The sequence below is a fragment of the Garra rufa genome, chromosome 25 (assembly GCF_049309525.1).
Source record: "Garra rufa chromosome 25, GarRuf1.0, whole genome shotgun sequence".
Classification (NCBI taxonomy): Eukaryota; Metazoa; Chordata; class Actinopteri; order Cypriniformes; family Cyprinidae; genus Garra; species Garra rufa.
Genome location: NC_133385.1, coordinates 14,188,470 through 14,208,907, shown reverse-complemented (window position 1 = coordinate 14,208,907; position 20,438 = coordinate 14,188,470). Strand labels below are relative to the sequence as shown.

The window sequence follows — 20,438 nt, the reverse complement described above, 5'->3', positions numbered from 1 at the left end:
GCAAAAGGAGCCCCTACCAAGTATTGAGTACATATACAGTAAATGAACATACTTTCCAGAAGGCCAACAATTCACTACAAATGTTTTTTATTGGTCTTGTGAAGTATTCTAATTTGTTGAGATAGTGAATTGGTGGGTTTTTGTTAAATGTGAGCCAAATCATCACAATTAAAAGAACCAATAACTTAAACTAATTCAGTCTGTGTGCACTGAATTTATTTAATACACCAGTTTTACAATTTGAGTTGAATTACTGAAATAAATGAACTTTTCCACGACATTCTAATTTATTGAGATGCACCTATATGATCATGGAGCTCAACTAGAGTGACTATCAGGATCTTGGTCACCACTTAAACAAAGCCTTTCTCCATCAATTGGTCAGTTTGGCGGGAGGCCAGCTCTAGGAAGAATCCTGGTTGTTTCAAATTTATTCTATTAAGCATAAGAGAGACTACATGCTTCTGTGAACCTGCAATGCAGCAGAATTATTATCTGAACCCTTCCCCAGATGTCTGATGTTTAATGCAATCCTGTTTCTGAGCTCTACAGGCATTTTTGTTTTTACCTCAGGGCTTGGTTTTTGCTCTGATATGCACTTTCAGCTGTTAGACCTTTTAAGACTTGTGTGCCTTTCCAAATCATACCCATTTAGTTGAATTTGCCACAGATTAACTTAAAAGTGTAGTAACATTTAGAAGCAACATGAATGCTCCTGAACTAATTTTCATTTGTCCCAGATAAGGGTATGAATATGCAATGGAATCATTTAAGTTTCTTATTTTTGACACATTTGCAAAGATGTTAAAAAACAGTTTTTTGCATTGCCATTATGGTGTATGGAGTGTAGAAAAAAAGCAGTTTAACATAATGGTGCAAAGTAACAAATCGTGAAAAAATACAGGGGTATGAATACTTTTCGCAAGGTATTTTTGATATATTGTGCATTTGTGTGAATAAAGTTAAGTGACACTGAAGAACGTGTATTATAACAGTTCAGACACTTTGCCTTTATTGTAAGTAGAACAGCACAAAAGACCACACTTTACATATATCTAAAAAAAAAACAGAAAAACAAACCACCCAAAACGCAGATATACAGTCAATAAAAATTAATAAAAAGTTGTGAATTGAATATTTATAAGAGTAATACTTGTCAATAATGTATAAAAAGACAAATCATCGCTTAAGCGATCCAAAATGTTCCTATCATGCCAATAAAACATGCATAAATAAAGCTTTCGTACACTCAAATACATCTCTAACATTTTAGAAATAAAACAAAGTAAATCAAATTAAAAAAAGACATCAGCCGAAACCCTGAATGTTCTTCTCCGAGAGAAAGTTCAAAACGTACTTGAAAGCACGCAAACTCTTTAAAATCCACAACGATATTTAGACTTTTTTTTCCCCCTTTTTCCTCTCGGCCTGCAAAAAACACATCGTCCATCCACGCTGTAGAGGGGTAAAAGTTTAAACAGCACCATAGTTTTTCCCCTGGATTCCTTGTTTTACAACTTACACCGTCACAAATCTGACCCATGAGTATGACACCGAATGACACGAAGATTAAATGTTCTTTATAGCGAAACACAATATACATGTACCAATTTACAACGATAGCACTTCATAATATGCTAATACTCAGCCGGTTTCTATTCTTTGGCAGCCTCCATGTAAAACCGTATGAGAAAAAAAGCCGAGATTTTAACGATTTACGTGCTTTCAATAATGGCTTGAGTCAAACTAGACACCTCGATCGTTAGACGAACACGTACCATCATCACAGTATGTCTTTTAATAAGATCTACTCTCATGCAGCCCTTGTTGACATATAGAAGTGTTCAAAACTCAGGCTATGTTCGCAATAGCATACTAGTATACTACGCTCTGCTACTAATTCAGCAGTATGCTACATTATATGAATGCATTTGCATATGCAGTGTATAGGATACTATATTCCACAATGCAATGCACTCAGTATTCTAGTATTTAAAGGAATAGTTCATCCAAAAATGAAAACTTCCTGGAAACGTAGTCACACTTAGGCCATCCAAGATGTAGATGAGTTTGTTTTTTCATCAGAAGAGATTTGGAGAAATTGCAATGAATGGGTGCCGTCAGAATGAGAGTCCAAACAGCCGACAGGTTATTATGGTTTGCAAACTTGTATTTTCTAGAAATCTACAAGCATTGGTTTAAAGCTAAAAACATCTTAATGATCGATTTGTTTCTTACAAACTAACTTTTGGTTTTACAAGATGTTTTTATCAGCTGTTTGGATTCCGACGGCACCCATTCGCTTCAGAGGATCTATTGGTGGGAAAGTGATGCAATGCTGCATTTCTCCAAATCTGCTCTGATGAAATAAACTCATTTACTTCTTAGATTGCCTGAGGGTAAGTCAATTTTAAGAAAATGTATGTATTTAGTTGAACTATTCGTTTAATTACGGATATAGCCTTATTTCTTTACTTTCTGTCATCATAGCCTACCCAAAATCTTTAAACTTTTAACATCCCACAATCATATTCACTTTATGAAAGTAGTTATTTTAGCAAAGACCTTTCAAGAACAGTTCTTGAAAGATTATCATTGTAATAAAAAAAACTAAATTAAATTATGATGGTCATATGACAGACTGATATGTATTCTGGCTAATGACTATCGTGCAATATTATGAATTTTAGGGTTTGGATAGATATTGGTGAACATCATTGCTGATCCAGGATCAAATAATTGGAAAAATACTAAAGGACAGTAACTGAAGGGAGGGGAAAAACTGCTCTGAGATCAGCAGAAAAAGCCAATAGCTATTGTTACTTAAGAAAAAAAAACATGTGAAATAGATTTAATAGACTATATAAAACAGCTTTGTAGTCAGTTGTGGTTCATAAAAATAGCTGTAATACTGCACCAAACGGTGTACAATAATGTGTTGGGCCTGTAAGACCCTTTGAGAGGTTGAGGACAGGAACATCAGACTGTCCCGTGTGGCTGCTGAGATTGTTGATTGCGTCCCGGATGAACTTTGCACTCTTGGATTTATTGTGTGATCTATGGGAAATGGATGACTCAATTTATATATACTGAGCAAAGTCAGGGTCATTGGAAAATGAACCCTAGTATATTGATCTTGGGCCAGAAAAATGAATCCTGGGATATGGAGTCCTTGAGGGCTGTATGAGGTTGACTTCAGACTGAGTGATGGATTGTGGGACCTGTAGTCCAGGTAGCTGGATTGTCGTTGGCATCTTCGAGCACTTAAAAGCTTTTCTTCTGCGGAGCGCTGAGTTTTCTCATTCCTCTTATCCTGCCGAGGAGCTCGCGTACAAAGTCCTGGTGTAGAGAGAATGAAAGAGAAAGTGAGACATAAAATTATTTTATTTTTTACTGCTCATTCACTGTCTGTGTGAGTGTAAAGCCTGTGGCTGTAGGTCAGCAGCAGTGCTGCAAGGTCAGTGGTTTGCAGACTGTGTTGTTGGTTTTGGCAGAGGCGAGCGCACATACTCAAACAAGAGCACATGTTAGTGTTTAAGGGTCTGTGATTAGATTAGAGAGGATTGTAGAGAGGATTTTAGGAGTGTGTGTTTGCTTTTCATTTACCACAAGATAATGATGGACACACTGAGTGTGTTTGTGTGTGTGCGATTAGATTTCTAAAGGTAAAATGACACTTTTTAATTAAAAAAAGTTTCATTTTAAAGAAATTAATATTTTAGTTTACTTTATATAATATCTTTAATATTATATTAAATTGATTAAAAGTGATAGTAAAAGGTATTTGTAAGTTATTTATATAATAGTAAACATTGATAATTAGAAAGGCACATTAGCATTTAAGATTGATTTCTAAAGGATCATGTGACTAAAATTAAAAATGTTACAATTATGAAACATTATTATACTGTATTTTTTGATCAGATAAATGCATGCTCAGTAAACATAAAAGGCTTATGTTACAGACCCCGAACTTTGGACTGTAGTGTATATATAATAATCTAAAATATTTGAAAAATGTTGTTAAAAATAAATGAATGAATGATTATAAATATAATGGTATCATACACTACCAGTCAAAAGTTTTTGAACAGTAAGAACAGTCTCTTCTGCTCACCAGGCTTGCAATTTGATCCAACGTCCAGTAAAAACAGTAACATTTTGAATTTTTTTAATATTTAAAATAACTGTTTTCTATTTGAATATATTTTAAATTGTAATTTATTCCTGTGATCAAAGCTAAAATTTCAGCATTACTCCAGTCTTCAGTGTAACATGATCCTTCAGAAATCATTTTAATATGCTGATTTGCTGTTCAAGAAACATTTATTATTATTATTATTACCAATATTTAAAACAGTTGAGTACACCTTTTTCAGTATTCTTTGATGAGTAGAAAGATCCAAACATTAGCATTTATCTGAAATAAAAAGCTTTTGTAATATTATACATTATACCATTCAAAATCTTGTAGTCAGAATAATATTTTGGGGAAAGAAATAATACAAATTTATTCTTTTATTTAGCAAGGATGCTTTAAATTGATCGAAAGTGATGATAAAGACATTTATAATGTTACAAACAATTTCTATTTCAGATAAATGCTGTTCTTCTGAACTTTTAAAGCTGTTTTCAACATTAATATTAATAATAAATGTTTTTTAGCAACAAATCAGAATATTAGAATGATTTCTGAAGGATCATGTGACTGGAGTAATGATGCTAAAAATTCAGCTTTGAAATCACAGGAATAAATTACATTTTAAAATATATTCAAAGTGAAAACGGTTATTTTAAATATTAAAAATATTTCATAATTTTACTGGTTTTGCTGTACTTTGCATCAAATAAATGCAGGCTTGGTGAGTTCTTTAAAACATTGTTCAAAAACATTTGGCTGGTAGTGTATAAAAATAAAAACAAACATTATAAATGTAAAATTTAATTAAAAATTAAAACAACAGAAGTACTTTAGAATTTTAAGAATCAAGTAAACATATTTAAATTAGGATAAAGTATATTTGTGTGGGGGGGTTATTGTGTCTGCTGTAGCTCTTATGCATTATGATTTTGATAGTGTTGGATGGATTCTTTGTGCACACACGTTTTCAGGTCAGTGCACTTGTATGAAATCCACTAGCATGTCCTGAAGCAGTGCATATGTGTGGAGTAATCAAAATGGAACCTCATAAGTTACTGGTGTGAACCACTCATGCAGTCAGTCATGCAAGCCACATACACTCCTTATGAGCAGCAGTATGCAAATATAAGGCAGTGAATATGGCTATAAAGCTTTTGCTTTCTGAATGCATCCATGATGCCTTAAAATATTGCCTATGTAGGCAGTTCACTATGTTTTAGAACAGAGCTGTGTGTTAGTGGCCTATATTTTAGGGTATGACTTACGTCAGTGGGCTTGAAGCAGTCTGTCAGTGACTCCTAAAGAGGCAAAAACAGAGAGATATGAACCGAATGAAACACACACCAACAACTTTAGAAACGTCAACACTTACAGATTTAAAATAGACTAATACATACGCAGCATACATTCTTGGCTATATAAGTGCGGTCCTGTTTTTCACGCTTTACATGTTTTTGCATCACTGTTGTGGTAAAAGACCCTCAAGGGGGCGCTACAGCTTTTATGTCTATGATAATAAACCAGATGTGGTTTTGTTTAGCTAGGTAGCTAGCTATAAACATATAGCTATTATTATAAATGCATATTTTTTTTAAGTTTAAACTATTTACTCAACAAGTATACAACTGTATATGTTGTATTATTAATTCCATTCTGTTACATTTCATTACGATAAGATGTGAAATTGAGCATAGCTAGAATCGTTTGCATTCTGAATTAAAATAAATAAATAAATTGTTCACCCAAAAATTTTAATTAGCTGTGTATATACTCACTCTCAGGTCAAGATCTAGTTGAGTTTGTTCCTTCATCGAAACAGATTTTAAGAAATGTAGCATTGCACCACTTGCTCAACAATGGATCATCTGCAGTGAATGGGTGCCGTCATAATGAGAGTCCAAACAGCTGATAAAAACCATCACAATAATCCATACCACTCCAGTCCATCAGTTAACATCTTGTGAAAACCTGAGTGTATTTAAGAAACAAATCCATCATTAAGATGTTTTTAACTTGAAACTGTTGCACTGTAAAAAAAAAAAAAAAATGTTTCAACTTAAAATCATTTGTTACCCCGCTGACTTAATTTTTTTTAGTTTAGTCAACTAAAATATTCTAGTTGTCACTTAAATTAACATTGAGTAATTTTCAAGTTGACTAAACAAACAATTTTAAATCAGCGAGGTAACAACTTGAAACAACTTTTTGAAACATTTACAGTGTGTGTCTGGTTAAATACCAGGCTTCTCTACATAATATTGCTTAGGAGAGAAATATAAATAAATAAAATGTCTTAATGATTGATTTGTTTCTTACACACACACACACTTTTCACTTCTCAAGATGTTAATTTCTGGACTGGAGTAGTTTTTTGCAATGTTTTTAATCAGCTGTTTGGACTGTCACCCTGACGGCACCCATTCACTGCAGAGGACCCATTGGGGAGCAAGTGATGTAATGCTACAATTCTCTAAACCTGATGTAGAAACAAACTCTTCTACATCTTGGATGGCCTGTATGTGAGTACATTTTCAGCATTTTCATTTTTGGATGAAATAATAAGAAAATGCCTTCTGTACCTGTAGTTTTACGGCTCTCTCGTCTTCACTGTTCACCTCCAGGAGATCATCAATGTCTATCTCCACCTCTGGCATTTCCTCTTCCTGTAGAAACAGAGATCAGGCGACATTAGTGGAAGTGAACACATCACACAGTGAGAAATCACAAATGAGATTTAAAAACAAAACAAAACAAAAATAATACAGAAACATCTAAAACCACCAAGAATTAAAAAGAAACCCCCAAGCAATTAATTTCTCCGCTCTCTAGCAGATTGTACGGATGTGGTCTAAATCAAATCAGCAGCCGAGAAATTCCGAATTATATGTTCATCAGGGACATTTAGGAAGCTTTCTAGAGAACATCAGGAAGCTCTCTGAAGGGTCATTAACCAGAACGCCGTGCCACTGTGATGACAGACAGAGCCACACAGACAGGATGAGAAGAGCTCTATAAATACACTCGCCTCTTTAAAGGTGAAAGAAGAAGAGGGAAGTATTTTCCATGTAGCAATCGCTTTGGCTCGATTTGGCAATGGAATAATACACATCAGCCATACACACAATCGTTAGGAAACAACATTTGTAATTTCTGTCATTCTGCCAAGGATCGTGAGTGTTTCAGTTAATTCTGTATTTGCATAGCAGATCCAAGGACAAATCCAGGATTTCGCTGTCCAGATTTCAAGTGTGTATGAAAGGTTTTACACAGTATGTCTATGGAAACCCATTTCCACTTACGGTAATTGCAACTTTTTATCTCACAATTGTGACCTTTTTTCTCGCAGTTGCGAGTTTATATCTCGCAATTCAGACTTTTTTTCAGAACTGCATAAAAACAAACTTAACAATTCAGACTTTTTTTTTTTCCCAGAACTGTAAGATTTTTACATTTTATTTAAATTTTTAGTTAAATTTAATTTAACAATTGCAAATTATAAAGTCCATTTCTGAGGGGTAAAAAGACTGATATTTTCTAGTTTATATCTCACAGTTCTGGTTTAATAAGTTAATTGCATGTTATAAAGCCAGAATTGACTTTTCCTCAGAATTGCGCGTTCATATCACGCAATTCTGACTTATTTGATAACTCTGATAACTTGTGATTGGAAGTTTATATCTCACAATTCTGAAAATCGCCTTTAGAGTTGTCCAAATGAAGTTCCTATCAATGCATATTAGTAATCAAAAATTAAGTTTTGATATATTTGTAGTAGGAAATTTACAAAATATCTTCATGGAACATGATTTTTACTTAATATCCGAATATTTTTCATCATTTTGACCCATACAATGTATTTTTGGCTATTGCTACAAATATACCTGTGTGCTACTTATGACTGTTTCAGTGGTCAAATGTCACAAATGTCTTCTTTATGTCTTAAAAGGCTTATCTAAACAACTGTGCAAGCCATGACAGCTTTGCATGGTCTATAGTTAACAGTTCAGCTGAAAAAAAAAACGGCAAGATTTAGTTCTTCCCCCCAGATCTACCAGTTACCAATTTTACTGTCTAAAGCTGCATTGATGTTGTATTTACTAGCAACTCAAATGAGCATCAGTTTAATACCACTGCTTCCTTTCAGAGAGAATACAGAAAGAAGACTGAAAGTGAAGAAGAGATTTAGCAAGAAGCAGGTCAAAATGATTAGTGCTGGTCTGCAGAGTTAATAAGGATGAGCCTGTGAGTGTGTGTGGGTTATGAAAGCGTGGGTGGTTGAGAAGACAATTCACACTACGGTTCATACGGTAAGGGAAAACTGACAATGATGCTTCTAGACCTGTTTGTATGCCTTTAAAACGAGATTTCATCTAAAATATGAGTAATTTCACATTAGTTTCCTCGAGGAATGTCTCAAGCATATTATCTGAGCTGATCCAGACGAAGGTGGATATTGTGAATTCATGTAAATCTATTCAGAATGATTCTGACACACTATTAACACAAATGGATACACATCAGTGTATATTAACACTATAAATCTGCAAAAGCAGACACACTCACATATGCATTTTTAATGACGACTTTGACAAATCAGGCTTTTAGTAGACCAGCATGGTTTCTTTAACCTTGTTAGAGCTGTTTGTTAAAATAATGATCCAATCAGTCGGCTGCCTGCTGTCAGATTGGCTCATTCATCATGTGTTTACATATTCAGCATTAGAAGAACTCATATTTTAAACCTTTTGTCTGTGTGTGTTCTCTCTTTGAAAGGGACAATACCAGCCACAAAGACTCCAGCAGATAAAGCTGGACCATCAGCAGATCAGTCAAGCTGACCGCCAAGACGCGACCAATCAATCACAGACTGAGCCCACATCAGTCAAGATAAGATGACATCAGCTTTCTCAAACACTCATTTCATTTGGTATATTCACACTGATGCACCAACCAGATAGTCTGTGGGAAACTACCTAGCAACCATTCAGCAACCACATAGCAACACCTTGATGTCGCTGTGGTTAGTATTCCACGTACAAGAACTACTGATGTTTTTTTTTTTTTTTTTTTTTTACAAATAAATGAATTAATTAATAATATGAAAGTATATTATATTATTAATAAATAATGATACACACACTCACACACCTTTTCCATATATTTAAATATATATTTATATATTTGATTGTATTTATAATATTTATGTTAAATTCTTGCATTATTTATTTCTATATTAAATAGAAATAATAATAATGATGATATATATATATATATATATATGCTGGTGAATTAATTTTTTATATAAAATAGACACACACACACCTTTTTCCATATATTTAAATATATATTATATTACATATATTTTTTATTTTTTTAATTAATATATTTATAAAAGACGTAAATATATTTTGACATACTTTTTTATAATTAATTTAATAAAATGTTTAGAATTAAATTTATAATTAAATGTGTTGAATTATACATTGAATTACTATGTTTGTATCACAAAGTAATTTACAAATTATTTTATTAATATTATTTTTATTAATCTAAATTATACACACATACATTTTTCATATATATATTTTTTTTCCTAATTATATTAATACATTTTATTGTATTTATAATATTTATGTTGAAAGATTGAATTTTTTACTTAATCTTTTAATTATACATTTTATATAGTTATATAATAATATATTTTGAGAAACTTTGATTGGTTATTTATTTGTTAAATTATATATTGAATTATGTATTTATTTTATATAAAGTATTTATTAATTTATAGACACACACATACACAAATATATTAATAAATAAGTAATAATTATTATTTAAGTGTAGTTATTAATTATGTTAAAATTATTTAATATTATGTATTATAAATTATTATTTAATGAATATTATGTATACACATACACACACGTTAATATTTAATTTAATACTTAATATTTAATAGTAATTAATTTATTACTTATTACAAATTATATCTGTTGAATTATTGAATAACTTGAATTTTAGTTTTTTACATATTTATAAATAAATATATATGTAATATATATTTTTAAATTTGATTAAAAATATATTTAATAAATATATTATAAATATTCTAATTACTAATTATATATGTTGAATTATTCAATAATTGTTTATTGAATATTATGAGAGATTGAATATAGGTCTACATATGTACACACACACACACACACACACACACACACATACATACATACATATAAATCTTGTAATAAATGCTTCATTTGAGCCAACATTAATGGCTATTACAGTATCATAAATCATTAATTAACTTTACTAAATCATTTTCATTCCAGCTGCTTGCATGCAATCTCTTTCTATTGTGAATGAAAAGCCCTGCAGGTGGATTGTGGATAGTGAAAGTGTGTGCTGTCAGGCCAGAGCATTGAAGGAGCTCTTCCAGTCTGCTGAAGCAGCACACACACCTTTACTTGACCTATTTGTGCATTGTGCCTCATCGTGCAGTCGACTGGTGTTTCATCTGCAAACACAGAGCAGAAGCCGTCTCTCTCTCTCTCTCTTCCCCACGGAGCAGACAGGTCAGATCACGGAGGATTTGTATCAGAATAGCAAAGAGGTGTTGGTGTGAAAGAGGTCTTGCAAGAAAGTGCAAAATGTACACAGACATGCCCACGGCAGTGCTGAGAAATCACACACACACTCCCACACACATAACACGATTTGCATACCAACATCAACAAGCAGATTGTACTGTACCGCGCACATATGTGCTCATGAAATACTATGCGCATGCATATTCTATGTGTCACGGATGATTTATGATCTGGGTCCTCCGGTCGGCAGAATAATGATGATAAATTTGGTCTCTACAAGGTAAGGGTGACATGAAACCATTTTCTGAGTGGGCATCAGTTGCATTGTGAGTTAGTAAGATAAGACAAGACCGAAGACAAAAAAAGCTTATGGGCCATCTACAGAATTGGTCCCACAACCATAAAAAAAAAAAAAAAAAAAACACATTTAAAAAGAGTTTAAGTATTCAAATCTTAGATATTTACTAAGATCCTTTTATTATCTATTGAGACTCACAATAATATTTAAAATATCAGTAAGCTTAATATATAATAAATCATCATTTTTTGGGTATTTTCAATTGGGAGGTAACCCCTAAATATCAACTTTTAAAAATATTGAAATATTTTTTTTTATTCCATTATTCCATTTTTAAAAGTGTATTTTTGATTCTTTTAAAAAAGTAAAAAAAAAAAAAAAACCTTTTTTTTTTTAAATGATGAAACTTTTTGTTAAAAAAAATGTGTTCCGCATTTTTTATGTCACTACCGAAACTAAGTCTAATGGCTGAGATTGAGTTTAACTGCACCCCTAAATTTGGTAAACCAAAACTTTACCAAATATTTTGGTTGTGACAAGTTAAGGGAACAACACCCAAAAAACCAAGACATTACCACCAAAACTCCACCAAATGTTTCGGGAATAACATTTGGTAAAGTTTCGATAATGACTTTCTTGATTTTTTGGGGGTATTATTTCCTAAAATTGCCAGTACTGAAACAGTCAATCTGAAACATTTGGTTGAGTTTCGGTAGTGTCATCTTGGTTTTTGGGTGTTATTCCCAAAACCTGTCACTACCAAAACAGTCACAACCAAAACATTTGGTTGCGTTTCGGTAGTGACATCTTAGTTTTTTTGGGTGTTATTTCCTAAACTTGTCACCATCAGAATGCCACCAAATGTTTTGATCGTGACTGTTTCGGTAGTGACAGCTTAATTTTTGAATTCTAGGGAATAACACACAAAGTTTCGGTAGTGACATCTTTTTTTGTGTGTGTTACTACCGAAACATTTGGTTGCATTTTGATAGTGACATCTTGTTTTTTTTGGGTGTTATTCCCAAAATTGTCACTACCTTAACAGTCACGACCAAAACATTTGGTGACGTTTTGATAGTGACATCTTTTTCTTTTTTCTTTTTTTTTTGGTGTTATTACTGAAACATTTGGTGGAGTTTCGGTAGTGACATCTTGGTTTTTTGGGTGTTATTCCCTAAACTTGTCACTACCAAAACAGTCACAACCAAAACATTTGGTAAAGTTTGTTTGTTTTGGGTGTTATTCCCTAAAATTGTTGGTACCGTAACAGACTGAAACGTCCCATAAAATTGCCACCACTGAAACAGTCAAAACCGAAACATTTGGTGGAGTTTCGGTAGTGACATCTTTTGTTTTTTGTGTGTTATTCCCTAAAATTGTCACTACCCAAACAGTCACAACAGGGAATAACACCCAAAAAACCAAGATGTCACTAACAAAATGCCACCAAATGTTTCAGTCATGACTGTTACGGTAGTGACAGCTTTATTTAAATTTTATATACTTTTATATACTCGAAACACTTGGTGGAGTTTCGGTAGTGGCATCTTGGTTTTTTGGGTGTTATTCCCTAAACTTGTCACAATCGAAACATTTACAAATTACACTTGAAATGTTGTTAAAAAAAATGTATTGTTATTGATTTGCCTCTGAAAAAAATTGTAATAAAACAGAAAAATATGTATTTAGAATGTTAGGAAAATAACTCTTCTAATTAAATGATATATTACTGTGTTTCGGTAGTGACAAATTTGGAGAAAGGACAAATATTCCAAAACATTCTGAAAATACAATATAAGAATTAATGCCACAGTTACTAGAAATGTGTAACTTGGTTATTATACAAAATTTGTGGAAAACAATTTTTTTTTTTCAATTTTGACTTTCTATAGAGATTTCTATACAGATTCAACATATTAATCTAGTTCTACCGTTTTTAATTAGCAACAAAAGGGGAATTATTTAAAATTAAAATTTAATTTAATTTTTAAAATTTAATCAGCATATTAGAATGATTTCTGAATGATCACGTAACACTAAAGACTGGAGTAATAATGCTGAAAATTCAGCTTTGGATCACAGGAATAAATTACATTTTAAAATACATTTAAACAGAAAGCAGTAATTTTAATTTGTAATAATATTTCACACTTTTACTGTTATAATATATATATATATATATATATTGGTGTGACCAAATGTAAACATGCAAATGTGTAGTTTGTGGTTAAGTGCTTAAGACAAATACTTTTTACATCCAGTAACTGTGTTTTCTTGATAATCAACGGAATCTGCATTTCAAATGAGCTCGGTTTAAAAAGCCGTGACATTCTGCTACAAGGTCAAACGGAGATTAAAATCCATGATAAACACAAACAAGCAGCAACAGGATTGTCTCTGATACGAAACACAAACACGCTGCATCAGTACAAACAGTCAAAGAGGAATGAAAAGCAGCGCCCGTGATATCAGACAGACAGACAGACAGACCCCTGAAGCGCTCGACATCAAAGACGAACCCCTTCCCCCCTTGCAGAAGAGGAAGACAGCCGAGAGGGGGGTTGTGGGTATCTTTTGCAGACAGGGGCATATTAGCAGAACCCCACTGGGCTGAATGTGCAGGACACATCTCACTGCTTCTTATGCTGTGCTGTGTGTCAGTATGCACAGTATGCTTGAGAACAGTTTCCAGGAAGCAATTTGTGCTTTGTGTCACTCAGTACTAATATAATTAACAGGATGCTGAATATAGCCACTTCATTTGATAGATTATTTGACAGTATTCAGTGCATATAATATAATATATTTATTTATTTTATTTTATTAATTTTTTTTTCATTGTCCCTACATTTTAGGGGCCAAAAATAAAAATAAATTGTAATTCTACTACTGTTATAGTATTTATAAATATTTTAATATTTTGATTAGTTTTTATTTTTATATTTTCCATTTTCATTTTAGTTCGTTTTAGTAATTTAATGTTGAGATTTTTATTAGTTTTTGTTTTTTTAAAGGCTATGTAGTTTTTATTTATATTTTGAATGTTTTTCTCTATTTGTCTTTTTTTTTTAGATTTTCTGTTTTCATCTTTTTGTATATATATATATATTTGTCATTTTCATTTCAAAGTTTTAGTAATTTTCTTGTGTTTTGTCATTATTTTTTTTATTATTTACTAATAAAATGACAATACAAAATTACTGAAACTAAAATGGAATATATATATTTCCACTTTAATTTTAGTTTCAGTAATTTTTTATTGTCATTTTATTAGTTTTTGTTTTTTAAATGTCTGTATAGTTTTTATTCATAATTTTAATGTCTTGTTTTTTTTCTATATAAGTCATTTTAATTTTAAAGTTTTAGTAATTTGTGTTTTTTTGGCATTTTTATTAGTTTTTGGTTTTCCAATATATATCTGTATAGTTTTTATTAATATTATGAATTAATATAAATTTTTATATTTTCTGTTTTCATTTTTATTAATTTAATTTTTTTTAAATGTATATAATATTAATAATATTTTATATTTTAATAATATATTATTTGTATTAATAATATATATTTTTTAATTTTCATGTAAAGTTTTAGTAATGTTCTTGTGTTTTATCATTTTTATTATAAAATGTATTAATATATTGCATTGGTTTTCCATTTATTGTCAGTTTGCATTTTAATTTTAGTTAAAGTTTTATTAATTTTGTTGTCGTGTTTCTCATATATATATATATATATATATATATATATATATATATATATATATATATATTGTTCTGACATTTTATTATTATTATTTTTTTATAACTATGGTTTTTATTTATATTTTGAAGGTCTTAATTCTTCTATTTTTGTCATTTTAATTTCAAAGTTTTAGTAATTGTTATGTTTTGCCATTTTTATTATTTTTTCCCCAATACATGTCTATATAGTATTTAATAATATTTTTGGATTGAGTTTTCTTCTATTTTCTTTATTTTTTATTTTCATTTCATTTCTATTTAGCATTTTTATTGTTTTATTTTCATCAAAGTTTTATTAATTTTATTGTATTTTAATCATTTTATAAATATGTTTATATAGTTTTTTTATTAATATTTTGAATTAGTTTTCATTTTATTTTAAGTTAGTTTTAGTAATTTTGTGTAGACTTTTGTAGTATTTCTATTCGTTTTTTTATATTTGTAGTTTTTATTTATATTTCGAATGTCATATTTTGTGTATTTTTGTCATTTTAATTGAAATGTTTTAGTATTTTTATATATATATATATATATATATATATATATATATATATATATATATATATATAATGTTTTAGTAATTATGTTTTTGTTCTTTAACATTTTTATTAATTTTTGTTTTCTAAATATAATTATAGTTTGTTATTAATATTCTGAATTTGTTCCATTTATGTTTTTTTTTTGTTGTAATTATAAAGTTTTAGTCATTTTGTTGTGTGTTCCTGTCATTTTTATTAGTATTTGCTATATAAAAATATATATATTATATGCTATATAATAAAATATATATTTATTCCAGCTTATGGTTTCATGGTTTTACTTGAAGTTGATATAATAACCCTGATTACAGTATTAGTTTCTAAAAATGCTTTAACTTTGTAACATTAAAATTCAAATCCAAATGTAACAGGCTTTGCAAAAACATTAAAAAGTAAACTAAAACATGTATAGTCATAATCCCAAAATATGTATTTAGATCACAAGTATATATAATTGAATTATAAGTAAATGGAGTCTAAATTGAAATACTTTGTAAGCTGAAGTACTTCACAAGGCTGTAACCACATTTTGTGAGTAAAGTGTTTAAAAACCAACCATAAACACTTAAAATGCATGTTTGGCAGCTAATCTGAATATTTCAGATTAATGTTTAGCACAGCAGTGTTACAAAATGAGCTTTCACATCCTATCACAGCCCTATTCATCCTTCATCACACAGCCAGAATCTGCAGGCTTGCAAACTGCCCAAAATAGAGCGAATCCTCAGCAGAAAACAGCTTAGGCAGCAGTCAGTGAGCGGCATTGATTTGAGGACTCCATCATTAACTCGCACGTAACCACCTCATCTGCACGTTCAATACGCTAATCAACCCCAGATGGACTTGTTTTACTAAGACAAAGCCCATCAGAGCTCTGACACACATTGACAAGCAAATGGCAAACAACAACAGCCTACATTTGTTCTCTGTAAGCCTTGTGAGCTCTGCTGAGAAAGCAGAGATCATGCTGTGAAAATGGACACAAACACATCTTTAGTGTTTCTCAGAGGATTGTTAGTGTGTACTTGAGATGCGGTTTTACTCAAGGCAGAAATTGATTCAATTCCCAGTCCTAAATCTACTTCTGTACCGTTAAATTGCCTTTGTTTTATCGTCTGCGAAACATATTCTATTCTAATTCTATTATATTCATCCATCCTCTGCCTTTCCATTACTTTCCTCTCATCTTCCGTTCTAATTTCTGCTCTAATTCTTTTCTCCCAGGAGTCATGGAAATTAACCTCTGAATATCCTGATAACGTTACAACTTTTTTTTTTTTGTTGCTATAGACGTTTTTTCCTAAACACGGATTCTATAGTCTTTGATATAAAGCAGGCAGTTTTAGCTCATCACAGATTCAAATTGGCCAATCACAATGCCAAATTGGCTGTAAATATTTAATACTTATACTCAAGGGAGCAAATGATTGCACTATTAATCCAAGTGTTATTTTTTAGGTTTTCATTTTTATGTTTTTATTTGATCATAATACAATCAAATCGTTTGTCATTTCTCTTTATTTCTTTCGGATAGTATTGGATTTGCTGTTAGTCATATCCTCTGGGTCTGAGTGCAGTTATTGTAGACAGATTAATCCTAATTAAAATGGTGCTATAACTGAAACCATTACATTAAATACTTAAAACTGTATTTCTATAACTGCAGCAGCGTGCTGATCATCCTTTATGTCAGGACTGTGGCGAAGGCAGCGCGGACAATCGCCTAGCTCGCTCACATGTTATAATATATTTTCTATAGCGGGAAATCATATCGTTTTTATGACATAATATGTCGTTTTAACAAGACAAGATTTCCTTTCCTATTGTGCTTTGCCAGAAAGTGTCACAAATGAACCGAAACAAAAGTCAGAATTCTGACTTTATAACTCGCAATTGCGACGTTATATCTTCCAATTCTGACTTTATATCTAGCAATTCTGACTATATATCTCGCAATTCTGAGAAAAAAAAGTGCAATATTTTTTTTTTTTTTTATTCAGTGGCGGAAACGGGCTTCCATAGGGTGACGCACAACCCAGCAATTAAATTTTAAAAACAGATTCTGTTGTGTGGACCCTTTTCAATTTTGTATTTTTGATCCAAAACTAAATTTTAAAATATGAAAAACAAGACAATTTTCATTTTTCGTTTCTGATTCAAAATCAAATAACAAAAAAAAAAAAACAATCAGATTTTCATTTTTTGATTTTCATTTATCAATTGAAAATGTAAAGGACGAATGATACACGGACCAGCATTCTACAGGGTTTTTATCAATATTTGTATTCTTTTTTATTTTAAATAGGTTTTACATTTTAATTTTAGGTGAAGTTTTAGTAATTTTGTTGTATGTTCTTATCATTTTTATTAGCATTAGTTTTTTTAAATGTCTGATTTTAGATACACCGTCTGGTGCACCTGGACATATCATCAGTGATGTAACCTTTCAGTTTAAATTTCATTTTTGTATCTTGTTTTCATTTTCATTTTAGGTGAAGTTTTAGTAATTTTGTTGTATGTTCTTGTCATTTTTATTCAGATTTTTTAAAATGTTAATTGTATTTATTAATATTTTATTCATTTTCATTTTTTATATTTTGGGTTTGTATTTTCAGTTTTGTTAACGTTTTAGTATGTTTTTTTAATATGTCTACACAGTTTTCATTTTTCATTTATTAATATTTTATTAATTTTCATTTTTTATATTTTGTGTTTTATTTTAAATTTAGTTACAGTTTCAGTAATTTTGTTGTATGTTCTTATTTTTATTGGTATTTGTTTTTTTAATATGTTTATTTAATTGATTATATTAATATAATTTATATAAATTTATTATATTATTTTATTTCGGTTTAAGTTTTTTTATTTTCTGTTTTATTTTAATGATTTCGAATTATTTCGAATGATTGTGTTAAATGTTCTTATGTTTATTTGTATTTGATTTTTTCAATATGTCTATATTATTTTTTTTATTTCCGTTTTAGTTTCATTTTTATATTTTATTTTCATTTTAACTGAAGTTTTAGTAATTTTGTTGTATGTTCTCGTCATTTTTATTATTGTCCGTTTAGTTTTTTTTATAATGCCTATGCAGTTTTTTATTAATATTTTGAATTAGTTTTCATTTTTTTATATTTTGTATTTATTTTAATTTTAGTTAATGTTTTAGTAATTTTGTTGTATGTTTTTATTTTTATTGGTATTTTATTTTTTAAATATGTCTATATTATTAAATATGTCTATATTAATTATTTTTTTATTTCAGTTTAAGTTTTTTTAATGTTCTGTTTTTATTTTAATAACATTTTGGTAATTGTGTTGTATGTTTCATTTTTATTGGTATTTGTTTTCATTTTCATTTTAGTTATAGTTTTAGTAATTTTCTTGTTTATTCTTATTTTTATTTAAATAAGTCTATATAATTTTTTTCTTTTTATTTCAGTTGTATTTTCTTTTTTTAATTTTGTTAAAGTTTTAGTATTTAGTTGTATGTTTCTACGATTTTTATTGGTATTTTTTTAAACATATCTGTATTATTAAATATGTCTATATAATTTTTTTATTTCAGCTTTAGTTTATATTTTCTGCTTTAATTTTAGTAATTTTGCTGCATGTTAAAATTAATACATTAAAAAAACTAAATGTCAAACACAACAAAATTACTAAAACTTGAAAAACAAAAAATCTAAAAATAACATTAATTCAAAATAACTGTCACACCCCCGGATTTTCATGTTGATTTCTCCCATTTTCCCCACAGTTCTGAGTGTTTTGGTTTCTCCCTCATTGTTGTCACCTGGATGTTTGTAATCAGTCTGTCTATTTAAGGTGTGTGTTTTCCCCTGTATTCTTGTCAGTCTTTAATGTTACCACTCCGTGTTCCTGTGTCTGCCTGTTTCCCATTGGATTTATTAAATGTTCGTCTTTTTATTACGTCGTTGTTCGTGTGTTCCTGCCTAATCCGTGACAATAACTGCATTACGAATTGTCTTTTGACATTTGGGAATGCAGCAATGCATGCAATCAAGCCTATTTACACAGCTAGCATGTGCATTCATATACTACAAAGTAAGTGTCAGGCCTCAGGATTTAGTTAGAAAAAGTTCAATACTGTCAAACTTCTCCAGAGGCAGAAAACCTTCACTGTCAGCAAATAATCCCATACTGACCTACTCTTCTTTAAGTAGGTCTGTCTAAGGTGTCAACACCTTACACTAACCCCTACGGCCATATTGCACAATGGGGATGTTACTAGTGAGCAGCACGCAAATCACGTCAGCAGCTGTGTGTTTACATGCTAACCTGATAAACACTTTACCTGAACTCTTTTGTGACTAATATCGATTAAACAATGCACTGGAGTAATGATGCTGAAAATTCAGCTTTGCATCACAGGAATAAATTGCATCTTAAAATATATTTAAATTGAACACAGTTTTTGCCTTTGATTGTAACCTGCTGTTAATGGGCGCCCAGGCATTGAGCTGTGAACGGTTATTGGCCACGTGTGACTTCCTCCTCTTGTTTCTAGTGTAAATGTGATGGGTCGTTAAAATACACCTGAGTAAACAACTCTTTATGAGCTCACTTGTTTAATCCGATTAGCTGCTTATGCTTGCATCCTATCTGATGTTTTGATACACAAAACAAAATTTATTTGCCACAAATGGCATGTTCCAGATCAAAACAGGCAATCTTAAAATAACTTTTTTCTATTTGACTATATTTTAAAATGTAATTTATTCCTGTGATTTTAAAGATGAATTTTAGCATATAATCATCTTTAAAATCTTTAAAATAATAATAATCTGATTTGCTGCTCAAAAAACATTTATTATTATTATTATGTTGAAAAACAGCTGAGTAGATTCTTTCATGAATAGAAGACCCAAAGATCAGTATTTACCTGAAATGTTTTTTTTTTGGGGGGGGGGTTGTAGAAATTAAATTTACTTTTAATTAGCAAGGATGCTTTTTATTGATCAAAAGTGATGATCAAGACATTTATAATGTTACAAAATATTTCTTTATCAGATAAATGCTGTTCTTTAGAACTTTCAATTCATCAAAGAAACCAAAGAAAAAAAAAATGATATAATTGTATTGACTATATATAATATTTATCATACA

General features: G+C 30.3%; 1 protein-coding gene across 1 annotated transcript in view; it reads right to left on the bottom strand.

Moving 5' to 3' along the window:
- Nucleotides 1-978: 978 nt before the first annotated feature.
- ppp1r14c (protein phosphatase 1, regulatory (inhibitor) subunit 14C) overlaps nucleotides 979-20,438 on the bottom strand; it is a 21,020-nt gene continuing 1,560 nt past the window's right edge. Inside the window, exons 2-4 of the mRNA XM_073832038.1 lie at nucleotides 6,721-6,804; nucleotides 5,407-5,439; nucleotides 979-3,339 (exon numbers count right to left, since the gene is read on the bottom strand). Of these exons, the coding sequence (XP_073688139.1) occupies nucleotides 3,265-3,339; nucleotides 5,407-5,439; nucleotides 6,721-6,804 (192 nt within the window). The 3' untranslated portion in view covers nucleotides 979-3,264. The remainder of the gene's footprint in view (nucleotides 3,340-5,406; nucleotides 5,440-6,720; nucleotides 6,805-20,438) is intronic.